Source organism: Rosa rugosa, chromosome 6 (assembly GCF_958449725.1).
Source record: "Rosa rugosa chromosome 6, drRosRugo1.1, whole genome shotgun sequence".
Classification (NCBI taxonomy): Eukaryota; Viridiplantae; Streptophyta; class Magnoliopsida; order Rosales; family Rosaceae; genus Rosa; species Rosa rugosa.
The window spans coordinates 51,783,561-51,809,374 of NC_084825.1; the positions used below are offsets into that span (position 1 = coordinate 51,783,561).

Here is a 25,814-nt window from a genome sequence, read left to right on the forward strand (position 1 = left end):
AAACTCAAAATTTTGACAAAAATAACCCTAAAAGATTAAAATACTTTGATAATAAATTAAATTACAAGGGTAAATACGACAATTATAAAATAAATTTTTCTTAAAAAAAAAAAAAAGTTATCCCACAACCCACTTTTTTCTCTCACTATCTCTCTGTACAATAACTGTTTTATTCAATTCTTTTCTTTTTTATTTTCTCAAATAAAAAAAAAAAAACTACTACACATGCATGTATGGAGAAGGCTAGTATAACATAAAACATCAATAAATTAGATGCACTATAGATATTTCGTGAAGAACTGTATTCACCATTACTTTATTTTCTTCTCACATTCTTAGTGGTCAACTTTGGTGATCTCATCCAAACCAGAGATAAATAAAACAAATTATCGTTTATTAAAAAAAAAAAAAAAACAAACAAATTATCGTTGCACAAACATCATTTTAGTTAATAGCATTGCACATTTGCAATTTGCAACCCAAGTTATCAGGATATAGTTAAAAAATGATGATGGCCAATCATGATTATCAAGCATCAATATGTTATCATTCCAAAGCTCAACTATACTCAGGTTCGGAATGAATAGGAAGAAAATTATCGACCACAATATGTATTTTCTACAAGTGTTTAAGGACTGTGATTCCAAAACCAATGCCCAGAAAAGTTGCAATGGAAACACCAAAAATGCCTGCAAGAATTCCCGGAACAACCAAAGAATGCCATCCTTTCGCGGTGGCCATTCCACCTGCTGTCGTTGGCCCTCCAATATTGGCGTTTGATGCCAAAAATAAAAGCTTTAAATCAAAGTGAAATAGCTTTCCCAATCCCAGGACCAAAGCTAGATGGACAGTTACTTGAACTAAAGCAAACACAAATATACTAGGAGCAGTGATCATCACATTCCATATGCTCCCACTAGCACCCAGCACGGCAAAGAACACCTGTCCAAGTAAAGCATAACACATCGGTATATGTATCAAACTAACTCATACATGTGAAATTCTAAGACTAGAGCAATTACCTGCATCAAGACTAGAGCAATAGTTTCACCGGAAGGTGCAAGGTATGCGAAATAAGTTGGAAGAAGAGTAGCCAAAATTACTACAAGAGCTGTTATTACTGGCAGGTTGCCTCCTTGAATTCCACATAATCTTGTGAGATGTGTGGAAGCCTTGCATATCACAAAAGATGTAGCAAGAGCGGTTGCAGTTTCTAGTACTGGGAGTTTCCTTTCAATTTGGGATTCCATTTTCATTGAAACATCTGCCAATAAGTTTCAGATACGTAAGCAATATATGCAGACATTAATATTAGATTATAGATCTTAGAGAAATAACAAACAGGAAACATTATGAGATCACATATCATTGACAGAAGGAGCGAGAGGTTTGGTCATACCATTAGTTGATGTTGAGGCCTCAGGAGGTATTTTAGAGGCGAAAGCAAACAAGACTATGAAGTAGAGAGCGCAAATGACATTGTCTGCTGCTACTCCTGCAGCCATAACTGATGGGGAAACACCGAGAGCCTCTGAAATCGCAACATAGTTAACAGCTACAGCAATCAACCAAAAAAAGAAAAAGGAGGAGAAACAAAACATAATTAGGAACTTATATAGCGAAACACGCTGATTCAGAATCACCAAATTATTCAAAAAACTGAATAAGTATCATCATTTACTTTCAGTACTAGATTGGAAAACATGTTGGCAACATGGACAAAAAGAAAAGCTACTTCTTCCTCTGTTTAAGTTACTATATGAACATGGAAATATTGTTAACATCAAGGTGTTAGCTCTAAGTTGGACATGGAATCAACAACATGGTTTTCACTTAAATACTTTCACTTTGTTTTTGGTAAATGTTAGCAGCGGTTAGCTACTTATTCCTGAATATAGGGGTATCATAATAACTCTAGAATACATAAATACCTACTAACAATTATTCTGATCCAGTATTCAAGCATGCCTAACTGCATCAACATGACTTTATATATACCACCTTCACTATAATGGCAACCTTTAGATCTAGGCAATACTTAACTGAATAGTACCAAACGTAAACTCAAAATTAAAGTTTCCATGTAGATCAAGATCCAAGAACCAAGATTTCTATACCCTAATAACACTCGCAAGAAATGAAAAGGCGTTGTGTCAAATTGGATAGAAATCATGAAAGATACATAATCATATGGACTTCAAAAAAGATGAGTAACATTTCAAAAGTAGAAAGGCGAATCCTTAAACTTACATCCACCAATGTAACTACCCATCAGAGCAGCAGCAATCTTCCAATTATCTTGACCAAGTGACCGCATAGGCACCATCAGAAACGCCACCAGAGTCCCAACCATAGTCGCAACTGTCACACAAAACTAGTCATCACACATTATCAAGTTAAGAAAACACAGCTCTTACCAAAGCAAAAAAAACCACCCGAAAAATCGAACACTACCTGATCCAAGCAGGAAAGCTAGAAGCAAAGTCCCAGTGGAACGAGCCACATTGCGCAAGTCTGCTCTAAACAACAGCAATGGAATAGATAATGGCAGAAGAAACTCCAACACAATCGAATAAGCACCCGCTTCATGAGGAATTAACCCTACATTACTAGCTGCAAGCCCAACTAAAGTGCTTACCAGAGCAGCACTCACCATCCCACCAATCTTGGTCTTCTCCGACCTTGAAAACAAAGTGCACATAAAGTCAACTACAATAATCTAAAACTCCAATTCTTATAAGATGACAAGAGTATTACCAGAGGCCGAAAGCGCCGGTGGCGAAGAGTGTGGTCCATAAACCCCAGTGGTCGTCCGGAGAGATGATAGGGTGCCGGAGCTGTGACGTGACCCTTAACCGGTGGTGGTGGGGAGAAGTCAAAGGCCGGAAGGAAGTTTTGTTTAGTGTATGGGAGGGAAAGGGTCTGGGTTTGGGTCTGAGTTCGGGTTTGGGCTTGGATAGTGAACCGAGAGATTGAAGTGAGAGTGATGGAGTGGGTATGGCGGGAAGGGAGAGTGTGACAGAAGCCATTAAGGCTGAGCAAACCGACTGAGGCTTCAGTATGACGGCTTTTGTGTGTTCTGTACTTCTGTTTATGTGCTCTGATGACGTGGCAGGTTGAAAGTTCGAGAAGTATTACACGTGGACATTCTGATCTTATTTGTCATCAATGTAATCTTAACCCAATACACGACGGAGTTTTTCTACCATGCTGAACCACATCGGAGAATTTAAGGTTCACTAAAGACTAAGACCAAATCGAATGTATTCAACACAAGTGTGGTTCAACGTAGTATAAAAAGTTACTGATCTTTCGGTATTGGAGAATTGGAAAAATTGTAATGTATTCATCTCACTATGAGGTTTATATAGAGTTACATCATATATACAAAATGCAATACATAATAGCTATACTAATCACTCGCTCATTACGAGTTTGTCAATCGCATACATTACGAGTCTGTCAATCGCACATTACAAGTATGTCAATCGCACATTACAAGTATGTCAATCGCATACATTAAGCAATACCTATTGCATGAATAGTCATTATCATTTACAACACTCCCCCTTGGATATTCCATGTCAATAGTGTTGCCTCTGCTATGCGCTTCTAAGTTGCCTCGTCAAAAACCTTGCTAAGTAATAAAAACCCTGTGGGAAAAAACAACCTTGGTCGAAGGAGAAAAAGAGCACAACGCGCGTGAATGTGGAGTAGTCGACATCCTTCAACACTCCCCCTTGTGCCGCTCAGTGATGACGCTTTGATCGTTGCCTCACTAAAAACCTTGTCAGGTAACAAAAACTCTGTGGGACAAAAATAACCCTGGTCGAAGGGCAAAAGGAGCACAACACGTTTTTCACTCTTCGAGATCAAACATGTAGACATCATATCTCCCCCTGATGTCAAGGTCTCCCCCTGATTTCTACAATTATGGGAGTTCGGATAACTTTCTTAATCCGATGCTCTTCACATGTTTCTCCAAGGTGGATTTAGGTAACGACTTGGTAAACAAGTCCGCTACATTATCCTCTGAACGGATTTGATTCACTTCAATATTTAGAAGTGTTTGTTGTTGCTGATTGTAAAAGAACTTAGGCGATATATGCTTGGTGTTGTCGCCCTTGATGAAACCTAACTTCATTAATTTGCTCAATACAAGCTGCATGTCACGCCTCTGATTTTTAACACAATTAAGAATCGATATATAACCCCATAATTATACATGCGTAAACGTTCAGCCATCAATACCAAATACCTGGAAAACTTTTTCCCTTTATACAACATACATATTGATGTCCTGAACCCACTATGTCAATATTGACCCGCCCACAGAGTCATATATTACATAAGCTTACGAATTAAATTGTCAACAACAAGATAAAACGCAAAAGCTCCTCAGAGTTTACTACATAGCGGAAGTCATAACAATGGCAAAGCCAATCAAATTTGCTTCCTACCTGTTCTGCTGCCAACAAGCTACCTCGACTTCAGCCCCGATTATCCTACCCTGCAGGATTAACCCCTACACCGTTGGAATGGTGCACCGGGTTGTCACACAACAAACCCGGTAAGCTTTTGCAAGCCCGTATGAGTAACTCAAAACAACTCGCACAAAACTACGGGATAAAAGCCCGCACGTTTTGGTCGAGGAAACAACTCACACAAATCACGTTTAAATCAATAAATAAAGATTCACCACGAAGTCACTAATACATGAATACATATGTATATATATATATATCCCATAATATATATATGTACACACATAGTCATCCCTTCAGAAGTACCACTAATACATGAATACATATGTATATATATATATATATATATATATCCCATAATATATATATATGTACACACATAGTCATCCATTCAAATCGAAATAAAAGAAAACAACTTACACCTTGGTTTCTTTTAAAACGAAACATAGAAAGCAACTCACACCTTGATTCTATCAATCGTACCAAATCGTACCATAGAAAACAACTCACACTTGAATTCTATCAAAATAACATAGAAAGCAACTCACACCTTGATTCTATCAATCGTACCAAATCGTACCATAGAAAACAACTCACACTTGAATTCTATCAAAATAACATAGAAAGCAACTCACACCTTGATTTCTATCAATCGTACCATAGAAAACAACTCACACTTGAATTCTATCAAAATAACATAGAAAGCAACTCACACCTTGATTTCTATCAATCGTACCAAATCGTTAATAAGGAAAACAACTTGCACCTTGTCCCCTTAAAAACCGTTAATAAGGAAGCAACTCACACTTTGTTCCCTAAAAACACGTAATGTCATGAGTTATCAATAACCAATTCCCATTACCCCATGAATTACCTATATGGCAGACAGACTAGAGCTCTAACTGAACGTAACCACTCGTCCGGCCAAAGACGTGATTACCTGATATTCTGCCCAAGGTCATAGACCTTCGATCCTCGGGCCGCACTGTCCCTTGGAGCAAATCATCAAAACAGTCGCACAGGACTCAAAATCATTACACAAATCGCAACGCTTTTGAAAACAATCGAAATCAACATTTCCATAATCATTGTTTTCCAAAAAGCCATAACACAAAACAATAAAAAGCATCATTCCATGCATATTGTTTTCATACACAAATCTCAACGCTTTTCAAAACAAATCGAAATCAACATTTCCACAATCATTTGTTTTCCAAAAGCCACAACCCAAAACAATAAAACGCATCATTCATGCCTATTGTTTTCATAAATCCACAAACCACCAAAACATATATATTTCACGTAAATATATATCTATGTAGTCATCCGCTCAGGAATGCCTACTAATACCAACTATAGTTTGCAGTTAAATCTATAACTCTGAAAATGATAAAGGTATTCCGTTCGTAATTGACCCTTGTGAGATTACTCACCTCGAAACTCCCGCTGCGTCTTCAATATAGAACAAAACAGCCAAACCACCCAAAATAGCCGTCCAAAGAATACCTCGTCACGTACCTAAGGAATAACAGCTCTGATTCAGCCAACGAATCACAATTTAATAAAGTTAGAATCCCCAAATCGAACCAAAATCTCAAAGTAATGCCAATTTGAGGTGAAACCACTTCCGAGACCTCCCAAAGTCTCCGAAACACTTCTACGATCGATGTGTCCAAACCACAAATCGATCCGATTGCTCAAATCCTCACGGATTGAATAAATTCACCGAAATGAAACGGTGAAAATCATAACAATTCCATACGAACTCCAAAATTTGTGTATTATATATCGAAACGCTCGTATCAACGAGTAGAACATATATAATACCAGAAATAGCTCCCTACATGGCCGAAACGCCGCCAAAGGCGGTGGCGCACCGCCGCCGGCCAAAACTCATTATTTCACAAAACTCCCAACATGAAAAAGTTTCATCTAAGCATGCTTGTGAATCTTCAAGAACAGCTCGAAGTCAGAAAACAAGCATAAAGGGTCAAAAACTACCTCACAAGCCGTGAACAGTAATCCAAGCTGAGTTGAACCAAGTTTTACGTGAATCGATCCAAACAACCACCAAGGATCGATCAAGGAGGCTGCTCTGAGTTCCCCAAGCCCAGCTAGAAGCCCCGCCGACGTCGGAACAAGGATTTCCGACCGGGTCCGAAATTCTCAAACTGCACCGCCTTGCAGCGCCGCCGTGGAGGAGAATCGGCGCTAGAGGACACCAGAGGGACGACCAGACGGAGGAGACGATCCCATCTGGAAAGTTTCGTCGTCGGAGACCGCCGCAGTTCGACTGAAAATCCGGGTCGGGTCAGTCGGATTACTTCGATTCTGAAGGTGCAGCCGAGAGAGAAGAGAGAGAGAAAGAAAGTTTCCAGAAATGGAAATGTGAAAATGGAAATAGTAAGTTTCCGAAAATGGAAACTCATATTTATAGAACTTTCCCAAAACTTCAAACGCTCATAACTTTCTCATACAAACTCCGATTCTCACGTTCCATATGTCCACGAACTCGTATCGACGCGCTCTACGACTTTCGTGAAGGAAGTTTTCGGAGAATCTCAACGTATCAAAAGTCAACATTAGCAACCCCCCTAAAGTCATACTTTTCGAATAAAAATTCATCCGAAACACTTCCGCTCCATCCACGAGCCACGAAACCGTCCAATAACCATAAATTAGATTCCAGAAAATCCTCGGAAAATAAATACGAATTTCCGGGGCATCACACTGCATTATCTTCATAAATACATGTAGGTTCATCTGTGGTAGACTTCAAACCACAAGTTCCTCGAATGTGTCTAACTACAGACCTTAGCCATATGCATTCTCGCACGGCCTCATGTAGAGCGATAATCTCTGCATGATTTGAGGATGTAGCAACAAGAGTCTGCTTTGTAGACCTCCAAGATATCGCAGTGCTTCCCATGGTAAAGACATAACCTGTTTGGGAGCGACCTTTGTGAGGGTCAGAGAGATACCCTGCATCAGCAAAACCAATCAAGACATCGTTGTCATTTTGACGGAGGGGAGGAGGAGCACGGAAGGTGGCGTTTTGCCTTATGGAGTCTGATCCCACACTTCCGTTATTTCTTTTCTCTCTGTAGGGATAGAACAAGCCCATATCAATCGTACCTCTCAAGTATCGAAAGATTGTCTTTATGCCAATCCAATGGCGGCGTGTTGGGGCAGAACTGTGTCGAGCTAACAAGTTCACTGCGAATGAGATGTCCGGTCTTGTGCATTGAGCTAAGTACAATAATGCGCCTATTGCACTTAGATAGGGCACTTCAGCCTCTAATAAGTCTTCGCCCTCATCCCTTGGACGAAACGGATCTTTTTTAGGCTCAAGACTACGACCGATCATGGGAGTACTCATAGGCTTTGCTTTATCTTCATTAAAGCGCCTTAATAATTTTTGAGTATATGCTGACTGATGGATCATAATCACATCACTACGGTGCTCGAGTTCTAGTCCGAGGCAAAACCGTGTTTTCCCAAGATCTTTCATCTCAAATTCGGATTTCAAGTACTTAGTAGTTTCCTTTAACTCATCTAGAGTTCCAATTAGGTTCATGTCATCGACATAAACTGCTACAATTGCAAATCCGGAACTTGTTCTTTTTATAAACACGCATGGGCATATTTCATTGTTCTCATATCCCTTCCCAATCAAGTAGTCACTTAGACGGTTATACCACATCCGTCTGGATTGTTTCAATCCATATAGTGAGCGTCTCAATCTTATTGAAAATGCGCTCCGTGGTTTAGAGCCACTTGACTTGGGTAATTGAAGTCCATCTGGAACCTTCATATATATCTCTGAATCTAGATCCCCATAGAGATATGCTGTAACCACATCCATAAGCTGCATGTCAAGTTTTTCGGAAACTACCAAACTGACAAGGTAGCGGAACGTTATAACGTCCATTATGGGAGAATATGTCTCCTAGTAGTCGATTCCAGGGCGTTGTGAGAAACCTTGCGCCACAAGGCGGACTTTGTATCTAACAACCTCATTTTTCTCATTACGCTTTCTAACAAAGACCCATTTATGGCCAACAGGCTTTATACTTGGGGGTGTCAGCGTTATAGGCCCAAATACCTGTCTCTTTGTTAGTGAATCCAATTCAACCTGGATCGCATCTTTCCATTTAGGCCAGTCTGCTCTTCGTTGACATTCTTCAACGGAGCGAAGTTCGATATCATCGTGTTCTATAATTCCTTAAGCAATAGAATATGCAAACACATCATCAAGGATAATAGAATCTCATTCAACTTCTCATGTACACTAGTGTAATTCATTGAGATCTCCCTATTCCCTGGAATTGGTTCTAACATTGGAGCGTCCTCCAATGACGTCTCTTGGACATAACCATAATCCGGAATATCTTCATGAGACGGGTTATTTATGTCGATGATTAATGGATCTTTCTGTGCCAAACTCGCTTTCTTTCTCGGGCGAGAATCCATCGAACCTTTGGGCTTCCCACGTTTCCTTGTTGGGAGCCTGGCCTGAGCCACATTGCCATCACTATTAGTGGTGGCGGCGCCATGCCCAATACCCCTAGGGGTGGAGCCATGTCCATGATTTTTTAGGGACATCAATCCTTGCAAGCACGTTTGCAGCAGGTATATGTGATCTTGTCACTTTAGCGATATCAGAAAATGCATCAGGCATAGAGTCTGCTACGTTCTGAAGATCGAGAATTCTCCGCACTTCAATTTCGGACTGTGCGGTTCGGGGATCAAGATGAGACAAAGTGGGGACAGACCACGACAATTCCTGTCGTTCCTGTTGAACATTATTTTCCTATCTCCCCCTAACGATGGGAAGACTGTCTCATCAAAGTGACAATCCGCAAATCTAGCGGTAAATAGATCGCCTGTCAAGGGTTCTAAGTAGCGGATAATGGTTGGAGAGTCATATCCAACATAAATGCCTAATCGTCTTTGAGGACCCATTTTGGTGCGGTGAGGCGGCCCAATTGGCACATAAACTGTACACCCAAATATGCGTAAGTGTGAGATATCAGGCTCATATCTAGTAACCATCTGGGACGCGGAAAAGGGTTGAGTGGCAGTACGTAGGCCTCAGACGAATGAGCACAGCTGCATGCAATATTGCATAGCCCCAAGCAGAAACAGGGAGATTGGTGCGCATAACCAATGCTCTAGCGACCATTTGAAGTCTTTTAATGGCAGCTTCTGCGAGACCATTTTGGGTGTGAACATGAGGAACAAGGTGTTCAACCTCAATCCCAATGGACATGCAATAGTCATCAAACGTTTTTGATGTAAACTCTCCAGCATTGTCAAGACGAATTGACTTAATGGGATGATCAGGGTGGTGAGCCCTTAATTTAATGATTTGTGCTAGGAGTTTAGCAAATGCAGCATTTCTTGTGGACAATAGCATGACATGTGACCATCGTGTCGATGCATCAACCAACACCATAAAATAGCTAAATGGTCCGCAAGTTGGTTGAATAGGTCCACAAATATCACCTTGGATTCTTTGTAAGAATGGAATATTTTCCTTAGTGTCTTTTGCATAAGATGGTCTCGATCTTAATTTTGCTAAAGAGCAGGCTTTGCAAAACGAAAGATGGGCTTTAGAAGCAACCAGGGAAGTATCCGGTTGAGCCACGAAGTCACAATTGACTTTAGAAGTCGAAAAAGGAACCAAGGAGGTATTGGTGGCGTCAATACCACTTTTGGGCCGCAGGGGGTAGGCGGCGCCAGCCCTACCTTGGATCGAATTTTGGTTCTGACTTCTTTTCGTTTTGAAAAATGGATGTCCGTGTGAAGTCTTTAATATACGGATCATCATATCACGACCTGGGTGTCCCAAACGGTCATGCCAAAGCCTATATGTGTCAGAATCCCATAAGTCATCTCCCATGATATGGTTGGATTCAATAATTCGAATAGTGGTTGCATACAACCCACTAGATCGACACATAAGTTTCTCTAATACTCGTTTATGTCCGTAGTCATTAGAGGTGATGCAAAGGAACTCTTGTCCATTCTCACAATGTGTTTCCACATGAAAACTATTGGCTCTTATATCTTTAAAACTCAATAGGGTCCTTCCAGCCCTAGGAGCATATAGAGCTTCGGTGACATTAATACTTGTGCCATTTGGCAACATAAATTGAGCTGGTCCTCGACCATGAATCAATTGTGATGGTCCAGCCATCGTAGTCACAGAAGATCGACTAGGCGTCATCCATAGAAATAGTTGCCTATGTCGCAATATAGTATGTGTGGTGCCACTATCAACAAGGCATTCCAACTCTCCAGGAAACATAGTGATTTGGGGCTTGAGAACACGCGCGTGTTGGAGCAGGCGTGTTGGGGTAGCAACAACAATTGGCGGCGGCAGTAGCAGGAACTAGAGGTGGCAGCGGCAATTGGCAGCAGCAAGGATTTTCAGTGGCAGCAGGGGTTCGGCAGCAACAAGGGTTTTCGATGGCAGCAGGATGCGGTATGCAGTAGCTTAGGGAAGCAGCAAGGTGCAGCAGTGAGGTGTGCAGGTGCGGCAGCAAACTGTGCGGCAGCAGCAAAGTGTTTCGGCAGCAAGGGTTGGCGGCAGGGCTTGCGGCAGGAAGGGTTTTTTTTCTAGCTAGGGCTTGGGTTAGAGTATCGTGTTGATAACGTGTTGTAGAGAATTGGAAAAATTGTATTGTATTCATCTCACCATGAGGTTTATATAGGGTTACATCATGTATACAAAAGGCAATACATAATAGTTATACTAATCACTCGCACATTACGAGTCTGTCAATCGCATACATTACGAGTATGTCAATCGCACATTACAAGTATGTCAATCGCATACATTAAGCAATACCTATTGCATGAATAGTCATTATCATTTACAACAACTTGATCAATGTGATACTTATTTTGCAGCAACTCCAAATTCGTAAAATCAACATTAATGAAGCTATCCATATTTCCCCGAATTTTGCATATTTCATCAGCTAATATTGTTTTATTTACCAAAAGAGGTAGATGCAAATGAACAAAACATATTCCAAAGCAAGGAACACTACTAGCAAAATAGGCATCTCACACAGATTTAATTCACACAGATTTTAGAAAGTCACGGATATCAGTGTGAATTGGAAATACATACAGAAAACCGTGTGAAATAGGTATAATTGGGCCCACAAGAGTTTATGGAATAACAATAACCACAAAAGTCCGTGTGAAACAATATTAGATACAGACGTCCGTGTGAAATTTATCATCTACTCACACGGTTATCCGTGTGAAACTTAATTCACACATATTTCTGTATATATTAAATATTAGTTTATTAATTTTTTTTTTTTTTTTGTGCTATATGAATTGTAGAGGGACGGTGTTCCGTGGCTAAAATATTTTGACACAAATATCTGTGTGAAATGAGCATTACACAGATATCTGTGAGAAAAGAAGATACGGACATCCGTGTAAGAAAAAGACACGCATACGGAAGTCTGTGTAAATCTTCAAATGTGTATCTCACACGGATATCAGTAAGAATTTTAAATGTATCTCACACAGATTTCAGTGACAATACAAAAAAATTATATTGTTCGGAAAAAAAAAAAATCACACACTGCCCTTGAGAAATATACTAACCCTAATACCCTGTCAGCCTCTTTTTCCTTTCAAACCCGCAGTCACACGCTCCCTCACGAACTCTCCGTCTCTGTTGTTTCCGACGCCAGCCCACGATCTTCAACACCTCACACCGCCATCACCATTAAGAGCAATAGAGAGAAATGAACAAAACTCGGTTCTCACCACTAGACCTCGGCCACCGACGGACGCCGTTTCACATGCCTCACAGATCTGTTCTCTGCCCTGCCCATACACTTTCGTCTCGGAAGTGCTTATTCCATTGATGTAAGTTTCTTCTGCCTTTTCATAGTCTGTTAACAGCCTTAGAGAAAATGTAAAGAAAATCATTGATGTAAGTTTCCCCAAAACTCAAAGATTGAATCTTTCGTTGCTGGTTTTAGATCAAAGACCATGAGAATTAAAAGCTTCTGCACGGCGTCCATGTCATCTTGGTCTTCTTCTCTCCAATTGGTATATTCCCATTCCATTTTCTCATGGATTTGGTTTCTGGGTTTCAATTGTTTTGTGCTTAAATTGGATGATTATAGAACATTGCATGTGTGTTTTATGTGAGGATTGATTGGCGTTTTCCTTTATTGGCCATCTAATTAAAGTTGTTTTTAATGTTTCTTCAGTACTGAGAGATTTTGACTACTACGGTGCACTGACTTCCCTTCTGTGGCTTCAAGCTCGATCAACAGATATAGCCAAAAGATTGGGTATGTCTTCTACCTTTAATTTCTTATTTAATTGCTCAATGGTTTCCTTTTACTGCCTTTCTAAGGCCTTTGTCCATGAGCAGCAATGTTTGTTGCTTGGTTTGTCTTGTTCCTATCCTACGCCCTTTAATAATTTGTTGATTGTTGGCTTTTGGTTGCTTATTGTTTTTGTGTACTTTGTTTCTAGACACTCTGGTCCAGTCATATTGTTTTCAGGTGAAAACTATGGGTGGGTGGTTTTTAAGGTCAAGTAGAATTATTTGTGATTGTCCTTGAGCTATTGCTGGAAAACTGGGTATAGTAAGGTACAAAACATGTGTGTTGGGGACTACTCACAGATCTCTCTAGTTCTAAGCATCTCTTTTGGACAATATTAGGATCCTAAACATACTAGATGTGTGTTATATTCTTCCCGTAGTTTTAACAATTTGAATGCTTTTTATGATTTTCTGACCATTGTGATTGATGGCCTTGGGGATACTTGTGGTTTGCAAATTAGACTTTTTATTATCCATCCCACCTAATCTGTTATTGCAAGTGAGTGAATGACCAGAGGATAGTCGCATGCCTATTATTGATAGATGCATCTTCTAAATTGGATCCTTTTGGTAGCAGTCGTTGAGAGTACACAACTAAGGAATCTTTTTTTCAGTCATATATGACTTCCAATCTTGCTGTGAACATACTTTTTTATGCGTAGCTGCAGCTAATGTTTATAGATGCATCTTCTGATTTTGATCCTTTTAAGGTAGCAGTCATTGAGAAATAGTATTTAACCTTCTTTTTTGTTTTTGGTCAAACAAAACAGTGCAATTGTATGACTTGCATAGCTTGCGTTAACATTGACACTTTGGGGTGGATTGCCTTAGCTAAATTTTGAGCATAATCACTGCAGCCTTGTTGATTTGGAGTATAAATTTGTGGTAGTCCTGAGAGTTTGTGCGCAGGAAACTTGGAGGTCAGCTGATGTTTTTCCAAGTAGACTTGCTCTGCTCTTGGCTGCAGAGAATTGTCCCTTCTTTTCTCTATTCCATTCCTGTCTGCATTTTAGTCCGGAATCAAAACTTTGGTCCAGTCATGCCTCTTGAGACTTACCGGAATCCCAAGAAGAGGGACAGCGACGAGGTCGAGATCAAGATCGGCACGGCGCCGTTTTGGCATAGGTTCCTCTTTATTTTCTCCAAGAAAGACAATTTTATAGAGGGAACTTGTTTCATATAATTGGAGTAAATTCATCAATATGTGGTTGAGATTTTTTATTTCCGGTATTAATTTCTGATGGAAAGGAGATTATTTAGTTATTTCTGGGTACAATATTGATTGGGTTGTGAATTCATTGTATGTTACTGTTTGGATTCTGATTAATGGAATTGTATATTAAAAAAAAATTAGCACCAATTTTTTTTTTGGAATATCATCACTCCTACACACTGAAATCTGTGTGAGTTAGGAAGATATTTCACACTGATTGGGATATCAAAATATCATTTACAATGTTGGAAAACAAGTGGGACCCACTTAAAATTTCACACGGACTCCTAAAACCGTGTGAATAGAGCATTAGCGCCCCCTCCGAAGGCAACCGAAATTAATTCCGTAGCTGCACTGTAGGTACAGGCTTTTACATACTGACATCCGTGTGAAATACTACCATTTCACACAGATTTAAATCTGTGTGAGTTGCCCGTTTTGCTAGTAGTGGAAATAGTAATCATCTCGTAGAACAACACCAGACTTGACACATGCTGCAAGTAAATTGCTAGCTATATGTGACTTAAAAAAAAAAAAATAGGGGACATGCGATATTAGTTCCTCTGCAATAGCTGATTTGGGGTGACTAGCACCCACCCACAAATTTGAAAGAAAGGAGGTCATCGCAACCGGGAACCCACCACCCATTCCTCTATTTTATTTTATTAATAAAAGAAAAGAAAGTACAAGAAGAGAGAGATGGACAAAAACCAAAACTTATCTGAGAACAAAATGAAGTAAAGTACTCAGAGTGAGTACTAAGCTAAAATAGTTACAAACTGATTAATAGAAGAAAATCATGCAGTAACCACATATATGGAACACACATATGGTGCATCAGCAACCATATAGTAGAAGCCACCATAACCCAAGTAAATTACTATATGTGACCTAATAAGGTTCAAAACCCCAAAATTTCATTCTTCGTAGTTATCCTCATGTACAAAATCACCTTCACCCGGCCTTCCCGAAAGCAGCTTTACACTTGCACGGAGCTCTTCCTTCAACCAAAAGAAATAAAAATTAAAAAATGTCAGTTCAAATTAGATACAAGCAGTTTAAGCGACTCTGTATATGGTGTTTGAAAACAATAGGCAATTGAACGTGGTCAACTTACATTCTCCTTCCTGAGCCTTTTGATCTCATCCTTTCCTACCATGCACTTATGCAATAGAAGGGCATTCAAACCACTAATCATATCCAGTAGCGTGGAAGCTGTAGCTGCACTTACCTACGAGAACAAAAAGAAAAAAACAACTGAGAAGATTGTTAAATAAGCGAAGGCAATCTCAAAATATTCCAGCAGTACTTTAAATCTATTTTTACTTACATGTTTAAGGTCCTTTGGAAGCGGCAGGCATGGGGTAGGCTGGCCTCTTGGAATCTCAACTACCTCGCTTTCATCGTTCTTTCCCCATCCCGCAACACTAGTTGTCCATGCAGGTATTTTTATATCAGATGTTTCAGCTACTTCCTCTGGATGCTGCATAATTGAACAAAAATTTTAGTTAATTAGGGCAAACACAACACTGCTATATATTGAAAACCAATAGTAAGCATTTCCCAAATGCTAGCTTGTCACAACTAACAAAGCATTTGAAGTTCTGGAATTGCACTATAGTTAAAAAAAGAAGAGAAAAGCCCAACACGTACGAACCTTGGAGATGTAATCCCTGATAATCTCTTTGGGTGAAACAAAGCTTGGAATATGGACACCTACCATAGCCTTCCTAGCAGTGTAAGGTATCCCATCAATTTGAACCCTCACAAGGGACCTTGTTGCAGGGGTATAAAGGCTCAATTTAAAGTTGTCTAGCAGTAAAGCTTTTTTCGGAGCCTTTTTCCCCTTTATAAGTTTCAGAACTTCAATATAATGCTTGGATAGAGGACCCCCCCAACATGTGTCATCTATTGTCATTCGGCGTTCCTGAATTCTGTCATGAATTTCAAGCTCTCTGGTCCAAAACTTCTTGCCCCCATATTCCTTCATTAGCCAAACTTTAAAAGTACCCAATGAGAAACAACTTATAGAAAGTGAACCATTTAACACTCCTAGTTTAGCAGTAGTTTCACAAGCAGGAGGCATCGGTAAGTTCTTGAAACGCTCACTTTCAACATCAAAGGCACGTATGAAACGAGAACGAGAACGTTTACAGTCGCAAAGCCAATGAAGAAATCCATTATGAAAGACCCCATATATGGTATACACAATACTGCTACATACTTTTCCAATGCTTCTCCAAATCCCAGAGCCAACTGTCAAAACCATACACTCCAACTTCTTACATGGTGGATTTCTTGTTATAAACAGCACCACCTTGTAGACATGACTTATGGAACTAAACCCAAACCCAAACGCAAATCCAAGTGGAACATTATCCCTATCTTTAAAGATTGGAAGAGCTATAGACTCTCCGATAATAGGATTGGATATATTAAAATACATAGCGCCAATTTTAAGATTATGACGGACTAAGCAGAGGAGGCCATTGCTGGAACCTATAATATATGAATCATTGACCCTATTGTATAAAGCATTGGGGTCAGAAAGCTTCAAGACCATGTTGTTGGGGCTCCAGGCGCTTTTCACGTCGGCCAAGATGTGTTTATTTGTTCCAAGGTCTAGGAGAAAATGGCAAGTAGGCGCTCCTGAATAAACTAGGGTTTTTGTGAAGTCGGGGTTAGAAAGAGAACGATGCCAAGACTTGCACACAAACTTGCATTGGATGAGAGTTTTCAATGGGATTCGACAGAAGATCTCCTGAGTTATGTGATCTGGCAATTGCAGAATGTTGCAAGGTTTCTCGTCATGCCTTTCTTCTTCTGCATTCCTCTCACTGTTGGTTGCTTTGGTGTTCTTCATGGTTGGTCTGGTTTTCTTCATGGTTGGTTTAGTCTGGTGTTCTTCATCGTTGGTTGCTTTGGTGTTTTTCATCGTTGGTTTGGTTTTCCTCATGGATTCAGCGCTGCCGAACGAGAGAGAGAGAGAGAGAGGATAACCTAAGCAATTGACATCAGTCTGTTGAGAAAGAGAAGATGGATCTGCAAGGAAGATTGAGAATCTCAAAGTTTTCAGGATTAATATTAACCTGTACCTAACTAAAAAGCAAATAAGGTGTTCTAAATGTTATTTCCTCATATTTACTTAGTTATTTCCTTAGATGTTCTAAATGTCGTTGCCTCCTAGTGGCAGGGTGAAACTGAGTGCCACTGGATTTAATTTCTAATGGCAACATGATGGGAAAGCTGTGTGTATGGAAATTATGCTAAGGTGTAATTAAGTTGCAGACCAAGTTATATTTCCGTCGTGTCACCGCTGTGTGACTTATGTCAAAGCAAATAGAGACGCCAGTAGAGCGCTCTTTGCTAGTTGGTGCTTTGTTGTATACAGTTGTTTAGTAGAGACTCATGATAGTATTTCAGGATGTTCTCTAGTTGCGTATTGTAATAAGGGGTTTTGGTTCATTGTCCCCCCTTGTATTCGACAGTTTCATTAATGAAGGCTTGAGGGCAGCCGCACCACCCTTTATTCAAAAAAAAAAAAAAACTAAAAAGCAAATAAGGTGTTATTTTAGAGAGAATAACGCTTGCTTCTTCATTGATAATATGGCTCTTTATATGGAACAAGAGTACATGATTATAAGGAATCTAAATCTAATATTACAAGAAATCCTATTCGGTATATGGATAGGAAATCTATGACTAAATTTACTTTCCCTATTATATAAAGATTTAGATTCTTGTTTGGATCAGTCCCACCAAAACTAGGTTAACTACAACATAATAAGGATAATAATAAGATCAATTTAATTTTGTTCATTAAATGTGGAAACTGAATTTCAAATAAAAAAACCTACCTAAACTAAGCCTCAAGTGTTTAAAATAAGGATTTGGATCCTCCCCTAGAGGTAGTTTCTATAGGATTAACAGTTAACTCTACAATGAGCGGGTGATAGATATTGGTAGCAACCATTCAAACTGAGGATTGTGATTAAGTACGTAGTTAAGATTTTGATTATGGAAAATAGACTCAGATATGAACTGCAGCTTCATAATCTTCAAGCAGCAAAGTAAACGCAGCAAGATTTTGATCCCGATCGAACCTGGCTCATGATGCCATGATAGCTACAGATATGAGATTGATAAGCTGATGAAACCTCGTGATCCGTCCAACAATGACTTTAGTGCGGTATTGCTTTGATACCACAATGGCTGAAACGGGAAGGTGGAGAGAGTTTTCTCAATTAGCTCTTGCTCTGTGACAGGTTGTCCACAAAACCTCAACATGGACTGTAGGCGAAGAGCTTCTGAATTATATTCAGCAACAGACTTGAAATCAGCAAAGCTCAGATTGTTCCATTGAACCTTCAAGTCAGGGAGGAGGGAATCTTGGACATTGCCAAAGCGCTCTTCTAGCGCTACCCATAGCTCTCTTGCATCCTTGATCGACATATACTCCAATCTGAGTGCCTTGTCCATATGGCGTCGCATCAAGATAACTGCTTGAGCATGCTTTGTAGGTGTTCGCACGAACACACGATCTGGGTTAGGTGCCTGAATTATGGGTAATATTCCCTTTGAAGTGAGGTGGTTCTCAACATCGATTACCCAACTGTGGTAATCCGAGCCTGTTGAGTCAAGCATGGGAAAGTCGAGTCTAGGTTCATTCGACATCCTGAAAATAGGAAGAGAAGATATATTAGTTTCGGAGCTAAACTTCCACGAAAACTAAAATAATAAGATTTCCAAGCTATGCTACCAAGAAAACAATTTCCAAGAATCTCTTTTGGATTAGACCAAACAATAATGTTTTAATATGGTCACAATTTGATGCTTACGGACGCTCTTAGTCCGAGCATTATGAACACTCTTAGTTCATACAAACACTCTTAGTTCGTTAAGCGTGAATCCCCACAATTCCGCTTTATTAAATACTCAAAATCATGTTCATATATTCCAAAATTGTGCAAAAAATAAAAGGAATTTAAAATACAAGAAAGCAGCAACCTTAATTACAAAACTTACGTGATTTGGGGCTTGAGAACACGCGCGTGTTGGAGCAGGCGTGTTGGGGCAGCAGCAACAATTGGCGGCGGCAGCAGCAGCAGGAACTAGAGGTGGCAGCGGCAATTGGCAGCAGCAAGGATTTTCGGTGGCAGCAGGGGTTCGGCAGCAACAAGGGTTTTCGGTGCCAGCAGGATGCAGTATGCAGCAGCTTAGGGAAGCAGCAACAGCGGCAACAAGGTGCAGCAGCGAGGTGTGCAGGTGCGGCAGCAGCAAAGTTTTGCGGCAGCAAGGGTTGGCGGCAGGGGCTGCAGGGCTTGCGGCAGGGGCAACAGGGGCTGCAGGGAGGCTGCGGCAGGAAGGGTTTTTTTCTGGCTAAGGCTTGGGTTAGAGTATTGTGCTGATAACGTGTTGTAGAGAATTTGAAAAATTGTATTGTATTAATCTCACCATGAGGTTTATATAGGGTTACATCATGTATACAAAAGGCAATACATAATAGCTATACTAATCACTCGCACATTACGAGTCTGTCAATCGCATACATTACGAGTCTGTCAATCGCATACATTAAACAATACCTATTGCATGAATAGTCATTATCATTTACAACAAAAATCAAAATGCAACGACGATAAATGAGGAATTTCATGCCAGACATCAAATGTGTAGTGGTGACTTGCATTCAAATTATCCCTGTTCTAAACTAGTACAAATGGGTATTCTATGTACTTATCTTCTGCTACTCTTGGTACAGAAAAGCTATTGGTTTGAACCATTTCTGCTAATCTTCAGATGGAAAATTACATGGCTTTTAGAACGGCAACCCCAAATCCAATGCCGAGGAAAGTTGCAATGGAAATGCCGAAGATGCCTGCAAGAATACCAGGGACAATCATAGAATGCCATTCTTTGGTTGTGGCCATTCCACAAGCTGTTGTTGGGCCTCCAATATTGGCATTTGATGCTATAAGCAACAACTTGAGGTCAAATCCCAATAGCTTTCCCAATCCAAGAATCATAGCAAGATGGACGGCAATCTGGACTAAAGCAAAGAGGAAGATACTAGGAGCAGTGTTGATCACACTCCAAATGCTCCCACTTGCTCCCACCACCGTGAAAAATACCTGTCAATTTTCACAAACATAAACCAAAATCATTCCATAGGGTAAAATGATTTCACCAACATCAGTCAGTTTCATGGGAGAAGAGAAAAGTCGTAACCTGCATTAGGATCATGGCCATAGCCTCACCAGATGGTGCAAGATATGCAAACTGTTTTGGAAATACAGTCGCAAGAACAACCACAATGGCTGTTACGGCTGGCAGGATACCTCCTTGAATTCGAAAGTATTTTGTGAGATAATAGCCACTCTTGCAGATGGCTAAGGACACGGCAAGGGCTGTAGCAGTTTGTACCAGAGGAAGTTTGTTTCCAGAGTCGGACTCTGCGTCCATTGCAATGCCTGCAAATTACAGTTCCAGTGTTTGTTACAAGCTCCTTCTGGATATGTGATAGTCATACAATTGTATATTAGTATATACAAGGTACAATCTGCACACCAGTATCAAATGTTGGAGCCTCTGCAGGTACTCTTGAAGCCAATGCAAACAATGTTGAAAAGTATACAGCATTAATGACATTATCTGCGGCTAGTCCAGCAGCTAAAATTGACGGAGAAACCCCAAGAGCATCGGCTATGGCAACGTAATTGAAAGCTACATGAATCCAACTGCAAAACTTAGATAGGTAACCACAATATGGAATAAGAAAAAAACAGTGGAGATATATCACAACTTCATAGAACAATCTTTAAAAATAGGTTTCTTTGTGTAGCTCTATAGAGTGGCAAATACATTACATCCACCGATGTGTCTTCCCATGAGTGCAGCTGCTATTTTCCAACTATCTGGCCCAAGTGCTCGCATCGGCACCAATAGATATGCCACCACTGTTCCAACTGTCGTCGCAACTGTTACAACACAATAGAAAAGACAGACATCGTCACTCCGTGGATAAGCAGTGTTCATGATCATGACAACAAATTGCTGACTCCCACAAGAACGTGACACATCTTCCAATGAATCCAACTCTTTCACAACTTGACAACTTCCATGGCATTTAATAATCCTAGCAAATAAGCTAAAGAAACCATACACAATGCATACACAGGATTGAACAATAGCACTTACGGAAATCCATGAACCTAAACATACTTACACAAGACAGAAACTGGTTTCCAAAACAGGCAAGAAGCCAATTCTCAAACAGTATCAATAACTCAGTATTCTACCTGATCCTAGCAAGAAGGCCAAGAGCAGAGGCCCGGTTGATTTGATCACACGGCGCAAGTCCGCCCTGTACAACAGCAATGGCACAGCCAGAGGGAGCAGAAACTCCAACACAATCGATAACGCTGGTGCATTCGACGAAATAACTCCCAAATTGCTCACCGCAAGTCCAATCAATGTGCTCACCAACGCGCCACTCAATGCACCCCCAATGTTGGTGTTCTTCTCCGACCTCCCCATCCAAAGACAATCGATTATCCAAAAACACAACCATCACATATAAAAGCACAAATCTTTTCACATCTTTAGTTTCTAATTCTCGAAAACATACACGTAAAACTAAAATCACAAGACCGGTGAGTTACCAGATACCAAAAGCGCCGGTGGCGAAGAGTACGGTCCAGTTGCCCCATTGATCATGAGGAGAAATGAGAGGGGTTTGGAGCTGGAACTTCGCCGTAACAGATCGGTCGGATTTAGGCGGAGCCGGAGTTGAGAGAAAGCTCTGCCGCCTTGTGTTCTTCAACGGAAATGAGCTGCCACCGGCGGTGGCGCGTGAAGGACCGAAACTCAGGTTTTGGCTGGAAGAGAAACTTGACCGTTGCAACTCTGCCGGCAACGATGGCCGTGAGCCGGGAAAAACGGAGAGCTTAGATGCCATGGTCATCGCCGGCGATTCACTATAGAGAGAAAAAGATTGAAAATTGAAAGTGGTTTACTTGGGAGTGGACTCTCTCAGCTTTATTCATTGGCTATGATCCATATATAATTCCCACTTTATTCCAATCGATTACTTATTAAATTTTTATAAACATTACTAGCTGCAAGCCCAACTAAAGTGCTCACCAGAGCAGCACTCAGTCACTCACCATCCCACCAATCTTGGTCTTCTCCGACCTTGTAAATCAAGTGCACACAAAGTCAACTAAAAACTCCAATTTGTTTGGATGACTAGCAAGTACAAGTTCAGTGTTATTACCACAGGCCGAAAGCGCCGGTGGCGAAGAGGGTGGTCCATATTCCCCAGTGGTCGTCCGGAGAGATGATAGGGTGCCGGAGCTGTGAAGTGACCCTTCAGCGGCGGTTGTGGGGAGAAGTCAAAGGCCGGAGGGAAGTTTTGTTTAGTGTATATATATGGGAGGGAAAGGGACTGGGTTTGGGTCTGAGTTCGGGATTGGGCTTGGATCGTGAACCGAGAGATTGAAGTGAGAGTGATGATGTGGGTATGGCGGGAAGGGAGTGTGTGACAGAAGTCATTAAGGCTGAGCAAACTGATCGAGGCTGAGGCTTCAGTGTGACGGCTTTTATGTGTTCTGTACTTCTGTTTATGTGTTCTGATGACGAGGCAGGTTGGAAGTTCGAGAAGTACTACACCTGTGGATTCTGATCCAATTTGTCATTAATGTAATCTTAACCTAATATATATTTTACCTGGGCGATCAAGTTTTTCTACCATGTTTGTCACGTTTTAAGGTTCATTGAAGACAGCTTAGTTTGCGATAACTTAGCTTAAATCATACGTAGCCGTAGCTTTTAACTTATGAAAGTTGCTGTTTTATTAAGCAAGAACTTAATAGTGTAACTTTTAAAATTAGCTATTTTTTTTAATTTCACCAAACACTTTTTTACTACTTAACTTAGAAGTTAATCAGCTTTTTGCACAGCATAATCTAAGCCAAACTGGGCCTTACCAGATCAAATGCATTCAACACCAGTTTGGTTCAAAAGTTACTATTCTTTCGGTATTGAATTAGCTGAAAATCCAAATGAAACGACGATAAATTAGGAATAGAGCACAATCGGCCTGTAGTAAAAGCTCTGAGTTTTCCTAAGGAGTTCTTGTATATCTTGTTTTGTTGGTTAATGAAGCTAGTATGAAAGTCCAAGTGGGAGAATGTAAAACCTAATTGGACTATCATACAATATGGAACTTCATTAATCACAATATAAGATCATCTTAGGAACAAGAATTAAAGATTACACAATGTGATGCAATCCGGATAACTTGCAAATAAGGATGTGTGATTATACTCTTTGCAGGTTGAGGAAACCTAATCCTATGTGGACTATAATTAGTTTACTAAGACATGAAGTAAAGTATGCTTTGCAGAGGAGTTGAATCCATGATTCACAAGGAAATCTTTATGGGAAGGTTTAGGAATCATCAACTCATATATAAAGCAAGGTCCCTGTTCTCACAATTAATCAAGCAATATTGTCTACCCCATTATAGACTGCTAAGGCATTGGAGAGAACAGAAGACTTGTGCTTTCGGCATTGCAATGGCTTCTACATCATCAGGTTAGTAATCTTTCATCGACTTATTGGTTTGTGTTTCTTGAATGTATATGATGGATGTTTGTTTGTGTTACTCTAACAATTGGTATCAGAGCTTATCATATGCTTTTTGAAACCGAACCTAAATTTAAGATTTATTTATTGGTGCTTTTTCTACTTGTGAAAAACCTAAAGAAGAAGAAGAAGAGAAAAAAAAAAAAAAAAAAAAAAAAAAAACAACGGACAAAATTCTCTACCCAGTCCATCTCCTCTCTCCCTTCTCTTCTTCACGTCAAAACACAAAAAGGGGAACTTTTCTGGGTTCCTTAATTTCTGGAGATAATTTTCGAATTACTCCAAATTTTCAATCCACATGATGCTTGATGAAATCTTTTGGATGTATGTATGTTGAATTGCACTGATATGTAGGAACAATTTGCTTAAGGTACACAACTCTTGAACTCTTCATCTCTGCTATGAAAATTTTCGATTCTGGGATATTCGTTGTGCTTGTGATATATGGATAGTGAAAAGCATGTTATATTCCATTCTTCTTGATTGATTAGATTCCATAATTGAATTGTTTGATTGCTTATATGGTATTGTGTTAGCAGTAGCTATCAGGATTGCAGGATAGCTTCAATCCTGAAGAACAAATTTTTTTTTTAGGAGCTGTGTATCTGTAAAGAAAAGACTAAAGCAAGCACTCATATACAGATTGGTTAATCCAACTAAAGCTATCTTAAAGTTCTCATCATGTTTGTTCACACAAACAAAATTTCTTCAAATTTTTTTTTTTTTTTTTCTTTCCGCTGCAAAACTTTGATAAAAACAAAAGCTTTTTGTCTGTATGAACAAACATTAAAGAGCCTCAATCTCGTTTTAGGAATTTCAGTAATATATCTCACCATAGTGGTTATGTTGTTGGAATTCTTAACTCAAGGATTTAAGATTGAGATTGCAATTCTATTCTGAGCTACTGAATGTTCTTCCACAGAAGGTTTAAAATTTCATTAGTAAGGCATAGAATTGGCACATTACAGAGACATTAAAACACATAAAGTGGGGGTGTTTTCTTTTAGCCACAGCAAAGAAACATTCATAGAAACTAGTGTTTTAAGAATTCTGGTGGTGTGGTAAAGAAACTAAAGGCTTGTTGTATCTTCTTGCTCATATGTGTTGTGCAATAAGCAAACTGCAGAATGGGGTTAAAATTTAAAGAATGAACTCAAATGCTTGATAAAGAATGCTTCATGCATATTTTCTACAGAATGTATGAATTTTACTGAGTGCTTATTAAGGTTATTTCTTTCTTTTTCAGTTATGAGTCAGATGACAAAAATTGAAACACTTACTGGTAGCAACTTTAAGAAGTGGAAAGAAGATGTAGAAATAGCTCTAGGACTTATGGACATTGACTTGCCACTTAGAGTTCCCGAACCACCAAAAATTACTGATACTAGCACCAGACTTGAAAAGGATAAAGCTGAAAAATGGGAGAGCAACAATAGGATGTGCATCAAGATTATGCAGAGGGCAATGACTGATACGGTAAGGGGAGGGATTCCTGTTTGTGAGAGAGCCGCAGATTTTTTAGCAGCCATAGAAGAAAAATTTAAGGAAAGTGATAAAGCTGAAATAACAAATCTCATGAATACCCTTTCGACCATGAAGTATGATAGTAATGGAAGTGTTAGGGAGCACTGTTTGAAGATGATTGATATTGCAAGTAAGCTGAAAACTCTAGAAGTTCCTGTAGCAGATCCATGGCTAGTTTATTTAGCTCTTTCTTCTCTGCCTCCTCAGTTTAGTCAACTAGTCACAACCTACAACACTCAGAGAGATAAGTGGACGATTAATGAACTCATATCCATTTGTGTGCAAGAAGAGGATAGGATTAAGAAGGAGAAAGGCAAAGTTGTTGCCACAGTGAACTTGGTGACAAAAGGGCAGTCAAAGAACTATGGAGTTAAGAAGCCTACATTCAAAAAATTTTCTAAGGGTTCATCTTCTGCTGGAGGATCTCACTTTTCTAAGGATAACAAAACTTCCAACTCAAATGTTTTCAAATGTTTTTTCTGTGACAAAGTTGGGCATCTAAAGAGGAACTGTCACAAATACAGAAATTGGTTGACAAAAAAGGGTATGTTTTCTGTTTTTGTTTGCTTTG

The 25,814-nt window shown here is 39.8% G+C and overlaps 3 protein-coding genes and 1 long non-coding RNA gene across 10 annotated transcripts; 1 reads left to right on the forward strand and 3 right to left on the reverse strand.

Annotated features, from left to right (window-relative positions):
* Positions 1-522: 522 nt before the first annotated feature.
* Positions 523-3,072, reverse strand: LOC133715892 (uncharacterized). The gene is made up of 6 exons (XM_062142582.1): positions 2,758-3,072; positions 2,455-2,681; positions 2,251-2,361; positions 1,400-1,555; positions 1,023-1,264; positions 523-942 (listed from the first exon to the last, which is right to left on the reverse strand). Exons 1-6 carry the CDS (start codon positions 3,027-3,029, stop codon positions 619-621), a joined length of 1,332 nt encoding a protein of 443 aa, XP_061998566.1. The 5' UTR covers positions 3,030-3,072; the 3' UTR covers positions 523-618.
* An 8,969-nt stretch (positions 3,073-12,041) lies between these two features.
* LOC133717758 (uncharacterized) lies at positions 12,042-14,232 on the forward strand. Of its 2 annotated transcripts, XR_009849921.1 has the most exons (4): positions 12,042-12,386; positions 12,503-12,572; positions 12,737-12,820; positions 13,629-14,232. It is a non-coding gene; the product is annotated as an uncharacterized LOC133717758 (long non-coding RNA). The 2 variants fall into 2 exon arrangements; XR_009849920.1 differs by having other exon boundaries at positions 12,064-12,386; positions 12,737-14,232.
* A 756-nt stretch (positions 14,233-14,988) lies between these two features.
* On the reverse strand, positions 14,989-17,006 carry LOC133716985 (F-box/kelch-repeat protein At3g06240-like). Its single transcript, XM_062143607.1, has 4 exons — positions 15,729-17,006; positions 15,402-15,554; positions 15,189-15,302; positions 14,989-15,072 (listed from the first exon to the last, which is right to left on the reverse strand). Exons 1-4 carry the CDS (start codon positions 17,004-17,006, stop codon positions 14,989-14,991), a joined length of 1,629 nt encoding a protein of 542 aa, XP_061999591.1.
* A 2,706-nt stretch (positions 17,007-19,712) lies between these two features.
* On the reverse strand, positions 19,713-22,710 carry LOC133715198 (uncharacterized). 6 transcript variants are annotated; one of them, XM_062141594.1, is made up of 8 exons: positions 22,347-22,710; positions 22,237-22,264; positions 21,733-22,047; positions 21,370-21,599; positions 20,933-21,048; positions 20,639-20,816; positions 20,300-20,541; positions 19,713-20,202 (listed from the first exon to the last, which is right to left on the reverse strand). In XM_062141594.1, the coding sequence occupies exons 3-8, from the start codon at positions 22,032-22,034 to the stop codon at positions 19,879-19,881; spliced, it is 1,392 nt and encodes a 463-aa protein (XP_061997578.1). In that variant the 5' UTR covers positions 22,035-22,047; positions 22,237-22,264; positions 22,347-22,710; the 3' UTR covers positions 19,713-19,878. The 6 variants fall into 6 exon arrangements, with proteins under 6 accessions (XP_061997578.1, XP_061997577.1, XP_061997580.1 ...); XM_062141593.1 differs by having other exon boundaries at positions 22,214-22,264; XM_062141596.1 differs by lacking the exon at positions 22,237-22,264.
* Positions 22,711-25,814: the final 3,104 nt, after the last annotated feature.

Coding starts and splice junctions, on each gene's coding strand:
- LOC133715198 (XM_062141596.1), bottom strand. CDS start 22,034: ATGACCATGGCATCTAAGCTCTCCGTTTTTCCCGGCTCACGGCCATCG. Junction 21,600..21,732: donor ACCGGCGCTTTTGGTATCTG/GTAACTCACCGG, acceptor TTGGATGGGGAG/GTCGGAGAAGAACACCAACA. Junction 20,203..20,299: donor TGGCCATGATCCTAATGCAG/GTTACGACTTTT, acceptor GAAAATTGACAG/GTATTTTTCACGGTGGTGGG.
- LOC133716985 (XM_062143607.1), bottom strand. CDS start 17,006: ATGAAAAACACCAAAGCAACCAACGATGAAGAACACCAGACTAAACCA. Junction 15,303..15,401: donor TTCCAAAGGACCTTAAACAT/GTAAGTAAAAAT, acceptor TTGTTCTCGTAG/GTAAGTGCAGCTACAGCTTC. Junction 15,073..15,188: donor AAAGGCTCAGGAAGGAGAAT/GTAAGTTGACCA, acceptor TTTTGGTTGAAG/GAAGAGCTCCGTGCAAGTGT.
- LOC133715892 (XM_062142582.1), bottom strand. CDS start 3,029: ATGGCTTCTGTCACACTCTCCCTTCCCGCCATACCCACTCCATCACTC. Junction 1,556..2,250: donor GGGTAGTTACATTGGTGGAT/GTAAGTTTAAGG, acceptor TGATTGCTGTAG/CTGTTAACTATGTTGCGATT. Junction 1,265..1,399: donor GGCCTCAACATCAACTAATG/GTATGACCAAAC, acceptor ACTTATTGGCAG/ATGTTTCAATGAAAATGGAA.